The sequence below is a fragment of the Cuculus canorus genome, chromosome 16 (genome assembly GCF_017976375.1).
Source record: "Cuculus canorus isolate bCucCan1 chromosome 16, bCucCan1.pri, whole genome shotgun sequence".
In the NCBI taxonomy this organism is placed as follows: domain Eukaryota; kingdom Metazoa; phylum Chordata; class Aves; order Cuculiformes; family Cuculidae; genus Cuculus; species Cuculus canorus.
This window is the reverse complement of record NC_071416.1, coordinates 10,560,249-10,575,917: the sequence shown is the minus strand read 5'-3', so window position 1 is coordinate 10,575,917 and position 15,669 is coordinate 10,560,249. Positions and strand designations below refer to the sequence as shown.

The 15,669-nt window shown below is 43.7% G+C and overlaps 1 protein-coding gene across 1 annotated transcript in view; it reads left to right on the top strand.

Moving 5' to 3' along the window:
- Positions 1–509: 509 nt before the first annotated feature.
- The window catches only part of COL9A3 (collagen type IX alpha 3 chain), a 37,472-nt gene continuing 22,312 nt past the window's right edge, over positions 510–15,669 (top strand). The window contains exons 1-10 of the mRNA XM_054081263.1: positions 510–1,073; positions 2,323–2,391; positions 6,796–6,831; positions 7,439–7,510; positions 8,357–8,410; positions 11,853–11,888; positions 12,608–12,631; positions 13,070–13,123; positions 13,787–13,840; positions 14,586–14,627. Of these exons, the coding sequence (XP_053937238.1) occupies positions 1,008–1,073; positions 2,323–2,391; positions 6,796–6,831; positions 7,439–7,510; positions 8,357–8,410; positions 11,853–11,888; positions 12,608–12,631; positions 13,070–13,123; positions 13,787–13,840; positions 14,586–14,627 (507 nt within the window). The 5' untranslated portion in view covers positions 510–1,007. The remainder of the gene's footprint in view (positions 1,074–2,322; positions 2,392–6,795; positions 6,832–7,438; positions 7,511–8,356; positions 8,411–11,852; positions 11,889–12,607; positions 12,632–13,069; positions 13,124–13,786; positions 13,841–14,585; positions 14,628–15,669) is intronic.

Here is a 15,669-nt window from a genome sequence, read left to right as displayed (position 1 = left end):
ACATCAACCTCCCGGAGTAAGGATGCCAAACTGAAACCTGGTATTTCATTCTTTCAGCTTTGCTTTGTCCACTTCTGCTTCTCTCTTGCTAACAGAATCAGCTGTGTCATTTCAGTCTTGATGAATCTTTCCACTGTTCCTCTTCACTTCCCAGCCCTGCTTTGGATGAAGTTGCCTTTAATTGATAAAGGGCAGCATAAAGCTATTTGTAGGAGATGCATCTTCATGAAAGTTATTGCAGTTTGGGATCACCTAGCTGGGAGCTGTCATCCTTTATTTCCTTGCAGGTATTTCAAAGGCAATTCTTCCTCTTTTTTTGTGGCTTAGGGAATGTTTCTCGTTTTTTTTTTCTTCCTTGTGTCTATCTGCAATCATCTGTTTTCTTGTCAGGATTCATTGCTTTCTCAAGAAATCAGTTGGCGTTTCTTTAGATCTCCCTCCCTTAAAAAAAAAAAAATAAATTACAGATGTGAATTCACCTCCAGAGCTAATAAACGTCTCACAAAGCAGTAAGCGTGTTTCTCTATAGCTCATCTTGCACTCATTACAGGTTTATCAGTTCCTTTAGTGAAGTTAGGTAGCCTCAGGTACTGAATAACTCTTGCTTTCTGTTGTTTTTTATCTGTCCCGCACTGATGGGCTTTTAGAAATGGTCCAGGTGAGACTGTAAAGAAGCAGATGAGTTTTGTTCTTTCTGCATGAAGTCTAGCCCTTCCTTAGGCTCCTTCCCTGTTTGCTCAAGGCTGGGGCTGCCCAGCAGGGTATGAATGAAAGCCTCTCTTCCTGGCTGCCTGCTGCTCCCCCTCCTTCTCCCACCTCCTTCCCAAACCTCCTCTCTCCTCCCTGCTCAACCCCTCTCAGCCCCTCTGGCTGGAGCCACAGGTTTATCTGGAGGCGAGGAGTCTGGTTTGTAAGCTGAGAACCAGGAGGAGGAGGAGGGATCTGCTGGACCCCAAAGGAGAAACGGCTGAGCTGCCCCAGAGGAAGAGAGGCAGAGCCTGGGCACCATGGCTGGATTCTCCGCTCTTGGGCTTCTCTTCCTATGTCAGCTCTTAGCCTCAACATCAGCTCAGGTAAGAAGCCTCATTTATGCCTTATGTTCCAGGGAAAAGGATAGTGATCTGTGTATGTTATACCTGCAGCATGAGATGTGGCAACAGGCATATTATTAGAGTCTAAAGTTTGTTTAAAAATGTATGTGTTGCTCTTGATGTTATGCAGAGAGTGCCTAGCCAACACCTCTGGGTTTGTACCTGCATCAGTAGGCTTTTAGATCCTATCATCACGTGTAGAAGGCACTCCTTTCAGCTTTCAGTACAAGTATTGTCTTCCCATTCAGGACTGAAGTTATGAGAGAGAAAGCCTTGGGAAAGGGGAGACCTGTTCATGTAAGAGAAGTAGTTTTCTTTTACAATGAAGTACCCGGTTGCCAATGATGCTGAGCTCCTGATCTGGGTCCTCAGCTGAATCAGAATTTCTTATTCTTCCCTCAGTCAATTTTCACATGTAAATAGCATATTTGACCCTTGGTCCCTTCAGATCTGAAGCTATATTAAATTTCCCTGTAAGGTGTTAATGTTATAGTCTGGGGAATTAACTCCTCAGTGAGGTTTTTCATTGTGTTAGTGAGGAATTTTTGCAGTCTGGCTTGGGAATTCAGAGCTGCCCTCATCTGCTGCGAGCAGAGCTGCTTCCACAATGCAAGCTTTGTTCACTGAACCTACAGCAAGTTGCTCTCTGGAGCCCTCCCCATACAGAATTCATTTATTGGACCCTTCTCTCTTTCCCCTTACCTCAGGCCTCCTCCAAAATCCCAGATTTTCAAGTGGCAGATTGAAATCAAAGGGAGATTTTCCCTTTCTCCTTCCGTCTTCAATGGTGTCCGCCTTGCTCTGCCATCACCCCATCAGACTGAGACTGTAAATTAATTTTTAATGCTGAGCATTTGGCACCTCTTTTCCGTGGGCTTTGCATTTCCTCCTCTGCCCAAAACCGAAATATGCCTGCAGGCAGTGAGAACCATTTCCGATACAACCAAACCCATTCCCTGCCCAGCAACCAGCTCTGATTCCCAGCATAAACCACCAGTTAAACAAGCTGGGAGCCCTGATGATGTGCTCAGTCAAAAGGGTTTTCCAAAGACCTTTTCTGTAGTCCTGAGCTCCTCCGAGTCTCCCCCAGGACGGGGGCTGGAGGACGGAGAGTTAGTGCAGATTTGGGGTTATGCTCTAGGACTTGGCTATTGCTTTCTGGTTTAGCCCATGCGTTTCATGCGATGCAAAAATCAACTCCTCTCCCTCTCTTTTCCCTCCGTCCTTTCAGAGAATAGGACCACAAGGCCCTCCTGGACCACGAGGACCCCCTGGACCATCGGGCAAGGACGGCATAGATGTGAGTGCCGTATGGCCGAGGGAGGGCGAGGGGTGGAGCAGAGGGAGAGCCAACTGAGCAGAGAAGCTTCTTGTTCCCCAGAGCCCATCCTTGGGCCGCCCTTGGGAGGTGGTTGGACCCAGAGAACGAGCCCACTCGCAGGAGACCTCGTTCTGCAAGAGTCAGAACAGGGAGTGGAGGTGCTGAGTGGCCTCGGGTCCTTTAGCAGGATAAATCCCCTGCCTCAAGAGACTACAGGACAAAGCTAGTGTGTGCAAAGGGGTTCACGACCCTGCTTGAAAAGCTGCGTGTTTCTCTTTGATGTCTAAGGAGGGAGGGGAATGTAATGTATAGAGTTGAGTGCACGGGTATGATGTGTGTCAAAGTCATTGCATGTTCTGTAATTCAGAGAGAGGTTTATGTGACACTTCGGAGAACCGTGGTTCTAGAGAGGCTCCAAGAAACTCAAATATACAGCACTGGGCACTGCTTTTATATTGGTTTTAATTCAACATTGTCAGTATGACTATCCCTAACTTCCACTGGCGTGTGAGAGGTCAGAATCTGGCTCATATGTTGCCAGACATGAGTTACATTTAATGTCACACAATCAAATTAAATGGTCAACCTTTATTTCAGCAAGCAGTTCCTTACACGCATTCACAGACTATGTAACACAGGACTTAGTGGAGAAGAAAAACCTCTCTTGTTACTTTTAATTGATGTTTCCACGAAAAATTATGCTTCTGTGCATCATTTGGGTAAGGACTGAATTGTGTCCTGCGATTGGCAGTGGATAAGAAAAAGCATCAGATGGGCCTCCAACAAGACCATATCAAACTCAGCCTTCTGAGTTTCCCCTTCTGATACTGAGTTTGAGTAGCGTTTGTCTCTCTAAGCTGCTTATGGAATAGGGCAGGGTTTCTTAGGGCTCGTCTGAAGTAAGTTTATTGGCATTGGACGTTTAAGCAACCTTGAAAAAATCTATTCATTCCATGCAGGTCATTTTCTTTTGGAGGTTAAAAAAGATCTATGAGTTCACTGGTATATGGTGAACAAGGAGCTTTTTTGTCTGCAGTGGTGAGCTTTCATAGCAGCTCTGTGAGCTGAAGAGAGAACCTCATTGATCTGCAGCCAGTCCCCCTGCAGTTGTCCTCACCGCTAACGGAGACTGTTTCACTGAAAATCCCTCTCTGGTTTTGTAGCGTGAGATGTTCAGAGCTGGTACCTCGATGGTTTCTCTCCGCTGTTTTTCATGATATAAAAGGGCTTGAAGGGAAAGGGTAGGCGTTCCCGCTAGCGGCACTGAGCCTGTGGAGTCACCCCAGCAGGACCTCTGTGTGGCCAGCGGGCTTCAGGAAAGATTGGCTGCATCTCTGTACAGGGTGAAAAAGAAGAATTTGGGAGGGATGAAGCCCTTTGGTCTTCAAGTCATAACCAACTTCTGCATATAGGCAACCGGAAGGAAATAAATTCCTGTGATTGTGTCATTCAGTTCCTGCTTTCTACTGGATATTTTACACCTTAGTTCTGGAACAGCACCAGCATCACTTCTGATTACTCTTGGAAACAGGAGCCTGGGGAGATGCTGGCCGCGTGAACCTGTGTCCTTTTATCCACTGCTAAAAGCTTTGGAAGGCTCCCTGTGGGACAGGACCAAAGAAAAGCATCTAATTAATATGAAGAACTTAGTCCTAATAAATCAAATGTCTGGGTAAGGTATTTAAGGTGCTAAGTCTTGCAGTCCCAGCTTGAGTCTGGAGTCTTGGCTATGCAGGAGGTCTCTTGTTTGAACAGACTTGGTCTATATCCCTCCTATGGATATAGGTTCTAGGTGTCCTTGTTCATGTGAGATGGTCCAGCTGTGCAGGAACAGGGTCCAGGATGGTTTCTGCTGTTCAATGGAGCGTTGAATCCTTTAAGGAGCTGCACAGGAAAGATTCAGGGCTGTGGCTGTTGTTGAGCACAGTCATGCGGCCTCCCAGTTTAAGGGCTACCATTTTTGTGGCAGTACCCTCCAAAATACAATGGCGTAGAAAATCCAGCACTGCTCTGCTTTTTCATAGCGCTGGATGGAAAGGAAGATGTGGAGCCTGAGCGATAGTGTCAATTCTGCCACTGCGAAAATGAAAACATGGGTTTATTTCATTGCTTTAGTGACGAGACTTTATTTTTAAAGCACAATCTGAACTTTTCTGAGCTGCATCTGTGCAAATTTCCTGAACTCTGAAAGCCACTCCAGCTGGGTCATCTTCATGGGTGGCTTTGGATGAACGCTGTGTGGAAGTGCTGAGCAGTCTTTGAGCTGGATCAGTGCTGCCAAGGTGTTCAGCAGTCCCTTATCATCGGCCATGTGCAGTGAGCAGTGCATAACACAGCTGAATTATTCAGGATATCTCTGAGCAAACCTTGGATGAACCCTATAAGCACAATTTCTAGAAGCTGCTGCTTTCATTTGTGCTTTTCAGTGAGAGCTGCAACATTAAGTCCCTCTGAAACCTTTTATAATTATAGCCTTTAACATGCTTTACGTTTCCTCCTCGGTAACAAGCAAAACCTCTCCCTCCCAAGAATAGAAACAGCATGTTGTGTTCAAAAGAATTAGTGACAAGTTCCTGTGGATTATTTCTGGGGATGTAATTCCCCAAATTGCTAATAAGCAATTGTCACTTTTAAAAAATCAAGGTGGTTTTTTTTTTTTTCCGCTTTGTGTCTCCTGCCTTGACTTGCGAAGAAAGAGTGAACTTCCTTCTTCCTCTCATATAGCACCAGGAGACCATTGCCTTTTGCTGACAGCCTTTGCCTCTAATTCCCAGTCATCTGGCATTAGGGTTGTAAATACTGATTAGGCTTTGAACTCAGCTGCCCGAAGTCCTGGTGCTCCTGCAGAGTCCTGCAGGGGTGCACAGCAGCAGGATCAAGGTTTATGATTGCCCCAGACATCCTTTGCTGCTGCCAGAGCTTTGCTGTATGGATTGCCATCACAGACACAAGAAAAATGCAAGGGACTGTTGATCTCGAGTGCTGGAGGGAGGGAGTAAACCACCTTTACTGCCATTTCTAGCTGCCTTTTCAAACCATTCATTGCAAAAGAACTGCTCCTTTCATTTCCTTGGCAGGGGACCTTCCCCACCTATGATAATGATAACTATTTATGGAAAATCTGTGAGCAAAGGAGTTACTTCAGCAAGGCAGAGCATAAAGATCCTCTGTTTCCTGACTTTTTGGTCTGTGCATTGATCAGTCACCAGTGCAGTACATAAACCCTTGCCTGAGCAAATCAAGACATCCAAACTTGAGATTTGCCCACAGACTTCACAGTTACTGATGTGGTAATTATAGAAACATGCTATAAATTCCACGCCTTTGCCTACTGCCTTCTAACTCCTAATTATCAGGGCCCATGGCGGGGATGGTGTTGTTTCTAGCCTCGCTCTGCTAATAACCACCCTTTTCCCATATAGATTTTCATTTCCCAGGGTATCAATGTGCCCAATACCAGAGTCTCTCTAAATATTTCGTGCAAGCCAGGAGGGGAGGGCACCATTCAGGCATCGGGATCTGGGGCACGGAGTGATTTTCCATGGCATGAGATGGGAAACCAAGCTCCAGTCAAATTGCTGCCGTTCACAGATGATTGCTTCTTTTGGGGACTAACAATAAAATACAAATATCTTGTTGACTACAAGCTCGTGAAAGAGGTTACAGCCAACTGAGCTAGGAGGAATGATTCAAAGGCTTTTTATGTAATGTATCCCCTACACTTTTAACGCTGTTCTTAAAAGCTGCTTTCTGTTAGGATAGGAAAAATAGAGTGCTTTTGAAATGTTTTGTAAAAATTGGGTTTAATCCAGACTGTGCAATTGGATTAGGTAGAAATCAGTTGGGGGCTTTGTTCATTTGCTTCTCCCGTCAAAATTCAGTCATATGAAGAAAATCATTGTAGACAGTTTGTTCATTCTTTGCTTTCTGATGGTCCCTAACTCCTGGTAGTACCACAGTTTCATACTGTGTCCTGGCTACCTAGAGCTTATCAGTGTATCCCTCTGTTTTATCTGGAAGATGTAGGAAAGCCTTGATAGCCCTCCAGTTTCCTCTCTGCCCCACTTGCAGACAAGCCTAAGCACAAATAATTTCTAAGCATATCTGGAAAAAGATGCAGGTGTTGGGCACCTTTCAGAACCACTGGTTCTCCCTGGGAGGCTGAGGAGGTAGGATTCACCCCATCTGCTACCCTAGAAGTGGAAAAGGTTATCCAGGTTCATCCTTGATCCAGAGCATCAGCTTCATCAGAATGAGACCGGTAAATCTTGGAGTGGGCGTGAAGGGAGTCTTGAGCTCTATGACAGCTGGGAACACCACTGCAACAGTCAACAGAAAGGAGAGGTTTGGCACTAACACTGATGTCTTTTCTCTTTCATTTAGGGAGAGCCAGGCCCTGCTGGTTTGCCAGGCCCACCGGTGAGTATTTTCTGCTTGACGCCGACTTGCACATCCTTTTGAGAGGAACACGGTACACAACAGCTAAGACTTACTGGCTTGGTTTTACTCTTGATCTGCAGCAGGATTTCCATAAGGGGTACACAGAGGTAGGAATGCTCCTGGGAAACACGTTCTCCTGCTCATGGCTAGGGGAGGATATGCCTGAAATAAAGCTTGGCCATCACCAATACAATAAAAACTGTCACTAAGCCACGTAAGAGTGTTTATTTGGCATTAATCTAAGTCTGCTTCAGCTCCTCTCTCTGCCAGAGGGTGCTGAAAATTGTACCAGGTGGCACAGCTCTTTGCTTTGGGCTACTTACCCCATCCCTTTCTATCCCTTTTTACCCCTCTGCCAGGAAAAGCTCATGGGTAACTCTATGTGAAACAGCCAAACCACTGACGTGAATTTAGGGTATGTACATAGATTCATGGCAAGTTTCATGTCTCTGCAGGAGTTCTTCCGTGTTGCATGGTGTAAGATAAACACATCAACAAATGAACTTCCATCTTCTAACCCATGTCAACACAAGCCATGTTTCTGTTGTTATTGTGTTAAAAATATTTGCCTATTTGTCTGATTTAGGGGCCAAAAGGTGCACCAGGAAAGCCTGGAGCCGCTGGTGAAGCTGGATTGCCTGGCCTTCCTGGAGTGGATGTGAGTATTTCATCATCTTTTCTTAAGTCTTTTAAATATTTCACATAGATTTGGTGTTTTCCTGAAGTGTCTTATCAACCTTCTCTGGGTCTACTGGAGAAGCAAATTGAGTCCTGGATCTACGTGTGCTTTGCGTATCAGAAGAAATTTTAAGAGTTGAAAGGATCTCTTGATTGAATTACGGAGTATAAGAACAATTTTAAGATGCATAACTGATAGGACAGTACCCTTACAATGAAACTTTGCAGTCCTTCAGAGGTGCGCTGGGCAGGTCTGCAGAAACATAGGCATTGACCCAATTTCTTGACCAAACCCATTGAGCTTCAATTCAGAAATCCACTCACACAAATTAGCTGAGGCTTGCCCATCACTGGCCTGGGCTTTGCCCTGCAGCTCTGGACAGGTGATGGCACACAGTCAAGTTTTCCCAGCTTACCAACTTATTGCCGCAATAGCTGAGTGTGGGTGAGGTTTTATCCAACCCATTTCTTCTGCATCAGGTGAGAGGAAGTGTTCAGATAGCCAAAAGCCAGTAGTGCCAGAAATTCAATGGTTTCTTTACAGGAGGAGATCCCAGCTTGTCCCTTAGTCCACAGCTAAGCTCCAACTCGACGAGCACCAGTAACAAGACTACTTGGTGGTGTTCACCCAGACTTACAATGCACAGAGAACAGTCCTGAGAATCTGCTTCTGGTCCTTTCCTTTGTGATTAATTACAGAGAGAAATAAAATCGTTAGGCTTTCCTGGGATCTTGTCATCTAGATGATTTGTGTTGGTGACAGGGGCTTCCTAAACCTCTGATTACTGTATTTCTCTGGGTTTTAATTCCCTCTATTGTTTTACAGGGTTTAACAGGAACTGATGGTCCTTCTGGCCCAAATGGGCCTCCAGGAGACCGTGTGAGTACCCCATTAGATCCTAAATCCCTTTAAATGAACATTGTCACTGCTGATATTGATGATTTCTCATTCCTTTGTAAATTGGTGATGTTTGGGTGTCGATGATGACAGTTTATTTATCAGTAAACCCTTGCAAAGTACTTGAACCCCTGAAATGAGGCTCCAAATGGCTTTTCATTAGGAAAGGCATGAGATCCACTTTTCTTTCCAAGCCTCTTCAAAGCCTTATGGTAGCCTCAGTGGTGGAAATACCAGTGCACAACAGCTCTGGTGATATTTCAAGTATCTAAAAAGTTCCTTGAAGCGATTGATAGGCTTAATTATGACATTCATCAAATTGCAGCCATTTTGGCCTTTATTTGCAATCTGAGTACACAGCTCTGTTATGTTTATCATCACTACTACTGTGTTAAACTTTTGCCTTTCATTAATTCTGGGGCTGTGAGTAGTTTTGTGCCCCTGTTCTGTGTTTGGTACTAGTATTTGCCAGTGCCTGCTTTAGTACACAAGCTCCTAGTTTGCAGGGTAATTGAGCAGATGATTTCTGGGCACAAGAACTTCCTCTTCAGCTGTTCAGCAGAACCACACAAACACAGTTACCGTAACTACATGCTCTGATTTGACATGCTTTCCCATCTCTCGTAACTCAATCTGTCAGCATGGGGCAAACTTGGGACCTGTTGTCATTTATTGGAGCTTTTCGAAGTCAGAAGTCCATCTGGAAAATTGTTTTAATTGATCTAATAAAGGAAAAAAAAACTCCAAAAGCTTTAGCGCTCTAAAAGGAGAGTATTGTTATCCCGAATTTCTTTCTTCTACCCAACTTCAAGAATGTATTTCTCCCAGGAATCACTGAAATAAGCAGGTGTCTCCTTACTGTTGTGGGATTGAATTCATGCTTAACCCTAGGACGACTTCTGCACAAGCACGTTTTTCTCAGCTGGGCTGTCTGAGAACGAAGGTGTTTGGCATGTGGAAGTGTGCTCATGGAAGACAGTTTTTAGTAACAATTTATTTATTTAGTAATAATTCTTGCTAAACATTTCTTTTCCTCTATATGTCACTTTTCATCAGTCCAACAGTGAGTCCTGTCTGATCAGAGATGGATTACTGTGAAGGCAGGAGACCAAAATGGCTTTTACCTTAAATATTCCTCTTGCTATCAACATCCGTTGGCTTTTCTCATGGTTCTGCTCACAGATTGATTAGATCAAGCCTACTTGCTTTTCCAATTAAAGTCCTTTGGTTTTAGCTGGATTCCAACCTCAGTGCTGGCTACTGGTGTCCTTCACTGGCAAGTTTTCAAAGGCTGTTTTGAAGTTTGGTACTTTGCACCATAAGAAATGAGGAAGAGAGATTTACTCATGTTTATTTATGAATGTCATGTTAATCAAGTATTTCCTATGCTCCGTAGTTGTACATTCATAAAGTATATTACTTTAAGGTGAAAAATTATGGTGAGGTTGTTTTCTAATCAAAAGAGAAAGTACATTGTTACCTGGAGAATGAGTTGAGTCAGATGATGTTATTAAATTCAAGAGGTAAAATAGAGTCTCTCCTTTGAACTTAATGGAGTTCATGTCTTACACCCTCAAAGGTATCAAAATTAAGGAGGGTAAAGTGCCGATGCACTCACAACCGTCAGTAGTTGTAAGGAGCTCAGCCTAAAGATAAAAGTGACCGGAAAAAAGCAAAGTAACCTGCAACGGGAGAGTGAATGAGCTGGCATTTGCAACCCAGTTGATTTATTGGATTACAGTCCTCTCCTCACAAGACGGCTCTTAATGAGATCTCAGCTCCTCAATATCTTACTCTTTAAGCCTAACAAGGGAAAATATTTCTAATCTCATTTGGTATGTAGAACATTAGGAAAAGGTTGGCATCATCCCTGGGATCACAATGAATTGGGATATCTGCCTTGTTCTCCTGGTCCTAGGGTTAGATACTATTTAATTCCAGCTCAGGACATCATTCTCAAGATGTGCAGCATTTTGAGAATGTTTGGAAGGCAGGTTTGGGCAGTCTGGCTGGCAAGAGGCTGAGGAAGCCTTGTGCTGCAATTGCTCTTTGTCCCCTGCTCAAGCAGGTGAGGCTTTTGCTGGCACTCATTTAACGCGGTCCATAAATAACAACACGACTTGTTTTGTGATTAAGTCTGTCACCTTCTCACTTAGGATTTTTATATCAGAGATCAGCTGAGACCAGTACAAATGCAAACAAAGAGCTGTCTGTAGTCAGACTTTGAGAGCAACACAGCTCTTCTGCAGCTCCCAAGCTCCAGCACAGCTTAGGCAACTCACTGTGCTGTGTTGGTGCTGTTGAGCAAACTATTATTTCACTTATCATTTGCCCTAGATTACACCGCCATCACTTCAGGCTTTTTTCTTCATTTCCTTCTTTTTTCTTTTCAAAAAAGAGTGACAAAACCAGCCTGCTCTCATCCGCCTGCCTCTGCTTTTCCTTTCCCCCTTGCAGCAGCAGCTTTTTCTGATTAGGCTCGTGGACCCAACAGTCAGCAACACACACCCAGTATCTCTCAGAGATCTGACTGGCTGCCGGCTGAGCTCAACCCACTGTACTGGGGGGTTTGTTCTTTTTTATATTTCCATTTACTTTCTATTTCAGAATTACTACGTATAATTAATTTTACAGTCTACCATCCAATGTTGTCATTTTTGCAGTGCAATGAAGAGGTTAAGAAGGTCCGTCTGTCTGTCTGCCTTTTAGTTAAGCAGGAATGTAACAACTTAAGAATGATTTAATTCTAGTCTAAGACATAAGATCACCAAGCTGTAGTCGAGCTTAAGAGCAAGAATGCAAATTGGGAAATGGAGATTGGGGATTTGCTAAGGAAAGCTAATGAAGATGCAGAAGCTGCCAAATCTTTGTCTTTGCTTGAAGGGAAAACTGTATGGATTAACAAAATTAACTAGAACAAACCCAAATCTTGTAAATAGTTTCACGTGACTTAGTTATTGGATCTATATCATGAAAGCATTATGAATGAGATTATTTAAAATGGATGAAATTCAATTTATGAACCTTTAGATATTTGTAGAGACTAATCCAAGGTCAGCTATGGGTTACCGCTGTATCTGTTTAGTCTTTTACGAGCAGCCCATGTTTTCATCTCTGCTCTCTCTTGCCCAGCAAATGGTGAAGAAAGTTGCTGAGGCCAGTTCTGAACATGAGTGCCAGTTCTGAACATCCACTCCTACTGTCTTAAAGTATTCTTCAGGCTAGTAATTATTGAGGAATGACAGAGTCAGTGCCAGTAAGTTTCTATCCTTTGATTTGTGAATGCAGCTGAGCATCTCCAGTTGGTGCTTTTTCTGTATAACAAGGCTGGAGTTTTCAAACAAAGGTTGGTGTCGAGGAGAGCCAACACTGGTGTCTACCCTGTTTTAGCCCTGCTAATTTGCACTGTTTCTTTTTGCTCTAGGGCTCATTAGGACCTTCTGGGCCACCTGGACCAGCTGTAAGTAACTCCTAGAACTACATATGTGTAGATGGTGTGTAATTGTTATGCCAAAACCATCATCAAGTGTAGATGGAAAGCCTTGTATCCCAAACAAAGGGATGAAAGCCAGAATGAGTGAAAATATTATTTGCAGTGTTTGTGTATGTACGTATGACCTGTTCTGGTAACACAGGGACTGTCCTTAGCATCTGAAACGTTAAAAGCAAGCCGGGTTGCAATAAAGACAAGTACATCAAATGCTATCAAAATTATTAGATATTAGATATAATTATTATTATTATTATATTATTAGATCAAAATTAAAAGCAAGCCGGGTTGCAATAAAGACTAGTACATCAAATGCTATCAAAATTATTAGATATTAGGTGATGCCTAACAAAAAATAAAGGGGAGGAGGGGAAAAGGAAAAGTAGATAAACTAGAAAGTTTGTCATAGATGTCTGTGTCTCACTATCACATCGCTGTATGTGGCTTTACTTAGAGATGTCTCACAGGTAGCAGCAGTGTAAAGGGAATACAAATTATTAGAGGCAATAGAAGAATTCATTAAGCCTCCAGCACTGCTCTGATTGCAAATTACAATAATTGGGGACAGAGGAGTGCCGAGGAGACTTAAAATAAAAGAAAAAAATCAGCCAGCATTCTGTGAGGTTTGCTTTTTTTCCTGTGTGTTCAATTTCTAAGTGATCTTTCACTGTTTTAAATGTTGTTTCCAGGGTAAAGGACTGCCAGGACCTCCAGTAAGTAATGAGAGTCTTTTTAAAAAAAAAAGAAGTTTAAATTAGAATTCTAGCTTTTTTGAATACTCTTGAGTGTTTAATGCTCACCCTAAATCCATGGAAGCTGGCACTGATGTAAATTCAAGGCACAGCAGACTTGAAATTGCTGCAAGTGACCAGTTCTGGAGTGGTTTTTGTTTGGTGAGTTCCTGAAGCATCTCGGAGCTGCCCCGTGTCAGATGGGGCAGATGGTGGCAACACACAGCCCTGACAAGAGTGTGTTCAGTGGGAAGGTGGAGCGAAGATAGATGTGCATCAGTAAAGTGATTGTCTGGGTGCAGTGTTGAGCTCCTCAGAGGGGGTAGATAACTGAGTGGGACCAGACTGTTTGTTTGTCCCTGGGCTTTGGCAGCTACGAGAGATCACCATGCATGTAAGGATCTTCTCTCTGTTCAACAGGGGCCTCCAGGACCCAGTGGGCTCCCCGGTGGAAATGGATTTCGGGGTCCTCCTGTGAGTTTCTCCTGCCATTTGATCCTCATTTACTGATCATGCCACGATCACAGAATTAGTTTCATTTCTTGTCTCCTACCCCATTCTGGAGACATGAATATGCTGAACACTTAAAGCTCTATAAATGCCCACGGGCAATACTATTCCTTGTATAAGCTTGCCTAGAGTCACCCCAGTCAACCAGTGCAATGCAAAAGATGTGCAGCTTCTTGCAGCCATGCCTTTCTTTACCAGCTCTGAGTAAGGACAAAAGAGCAGGCAATGCCACAACAACAGGGATTAGATACCAGATAGTCTGTACTTTCAGCATCTGCAAAAGAAATTACTGCACAGAATGGGTCTGACCTGAAGGAGCAGCAGCATACCATCAAGTTTGGGTGCTCACAGCTCCACTGGAGAGATACAGAGGCAGTGGAAGCAGGGACACAGGTGCCAAGGATATGTTATTCTGTCCTAATCCTTATGCTTCCATACTCATCTGCTGTTCTCTTTGCTGTCACAGAAGCCCCTGCAGAAAGAAAGGTGTAGTTTAGTGCCATTAGAGATATTTTGCCCCACATTCAAAAATATGTGCAATGGTATTTGATAGCCACCCTTAATCTCCCATTGCCTTTTCAATGAAATAGTTAAGAAGGGGAATTCTTATTGTTTTTCTCTTTTTAGGGACCTTTTGGTCTGCCAGGATTCCCAGGACCTCCTGGACCACCTGGACCTCCCGTAAGTTGAGACTTGCAAATAAATATGAGAAAATTCCCATGGGGAGTCCAGATTTTTCTTCTTGCTGCCAGAACGTGTGCTTTTTATCTGCTGCGGTTTCCATGAGCCCTCCCTTTCCGGGCTAAGTTCTGGGCCATGACCACTGAGTCCCAAGGAGAGCAGTGACTTTTCATTGGCTGCACTTTGGTGTATTGATCATCTCCTGTTTATTAGCTGTGCTCTGTGGGTGGAGGAACCCAGTGACATACAGGCTTTATGGCATAGAAAAGATCACGAGGTGGCCTTTCTGTTCTCTCAAGTAAGGTTGTATAGTTGCTTGGATCTTGATATGTTCTTGTAGGGCCAGCAAGATGGTCTTGAAACCAGCAAGTCTCTGTTTTGGGTTTGCTATGGTCTCTCTGGAGGGTTGAATGGTGGGATCGAAAGGACTTTCCTAAGGAGATTTCCCAGGAGGAGGCCAGACACAGCTGCTCTTCTCAAATTGCAACCTTCATCACCTAAAACTCTCCCCTAAGCTCATCTGTGCATCTCCAGAGGATGGTCACACCCCTGACATGTCTGTCTTGGGGACTGGTGCAGCTCGTAACACTCCAGGTTCAGGGGCTGCATTTGATGCTGTGGGGCTGGGTATCTTCTTGTGTTTCTCCAGCTGAGCTGGGTCTGTAAACTCTATTTCCTATAAATTGTATTTCCTCCTGGTGTTTGTCTTGGTGTATTTTAAAAGACCACATCTCATGAATTGCAGGGTCTTCCAGGCACCCTTCCCGATGGTGGTGGCGACCTTCAGGTAGGTTCTTTTCATGTAATATGAAAATATTTTTTGGTTTAATGCTTGCTTTGACTTTTGTTGTACTTGGGTGACACTCAGATCATTGAACGTGCACCATTCAGTCCTGCAGACGTGGGTCTAAACTACCTTATTGCAGAGTCCACGTGTTGCGTGCGTATTTACGAGGCTGAAATGTTCTTTCAAGGAGGTAGACGTATTGATGCTGATGTTTTGCCTTGATCTTTGCTCTCCAGTTTGCTTTTCAAAATGCAGGTTTTACGTACATTCTTCCTTTACAGAATAACTTTAGCAGTTGGTAAATGACAACAGTTTTTCACGCATCTGTTTCCAAAAGAGAAAAGTTCAAGCATGTAGCACTGTTTGTTTCCATGGATGGTGGCACTGGGTTCCTATGGGCATATGCTTTGTTTAGACTTCCTTCCTTATGAGAAAGTCTTGCTTCCTTTCTTTCAAGGGAATGAAAGAAGTGTTAAGTCCATGAACGATGGAAGTGACATCTCCAGATTTCGCAGCTGTTGTTGTGACAGCATCTCTGGTTTTCTAATTGGCATGCCCCAAAAAAAGCTCAGAGTCAGTTTAGACTGCCTTATGGCAAGTCATGTGGAAGTTAATCGAAAATGATACTATTCTACAAGTTTAATTTAAGCTACCCTGTGGAATATACTAGAAAATTAAATTCTGCTACAGAGGTGTTGCCTGAGGTTTTATTGAAAGGAAAAAAACCGAAACAAATTAAGCAAAAGTTGCAGAAGAAAAATCTCATTCCCTGTTTATAAAGTTTTTAGAGTATGGCCTTTTGAGCCCCCATTAAGTTTCCATGCATGTTCTGATTTGTTCCCAGGCAAACTAGAGTTCCCAGTGGGGGCTCACCCCCCCAAGACATCTGCAGATGCCATCGGGGTTACTTTTTTATAGGTCCCCCTCCAATAAACTCCAATGCCTGTCCTTGTTTCAGTGAGGAGAGCTGTCTGAAGGAAATCAATAGGGGTCAATTAATGCACAGGATTAAACATGCTTCTAATGATTTACAAGATACTGA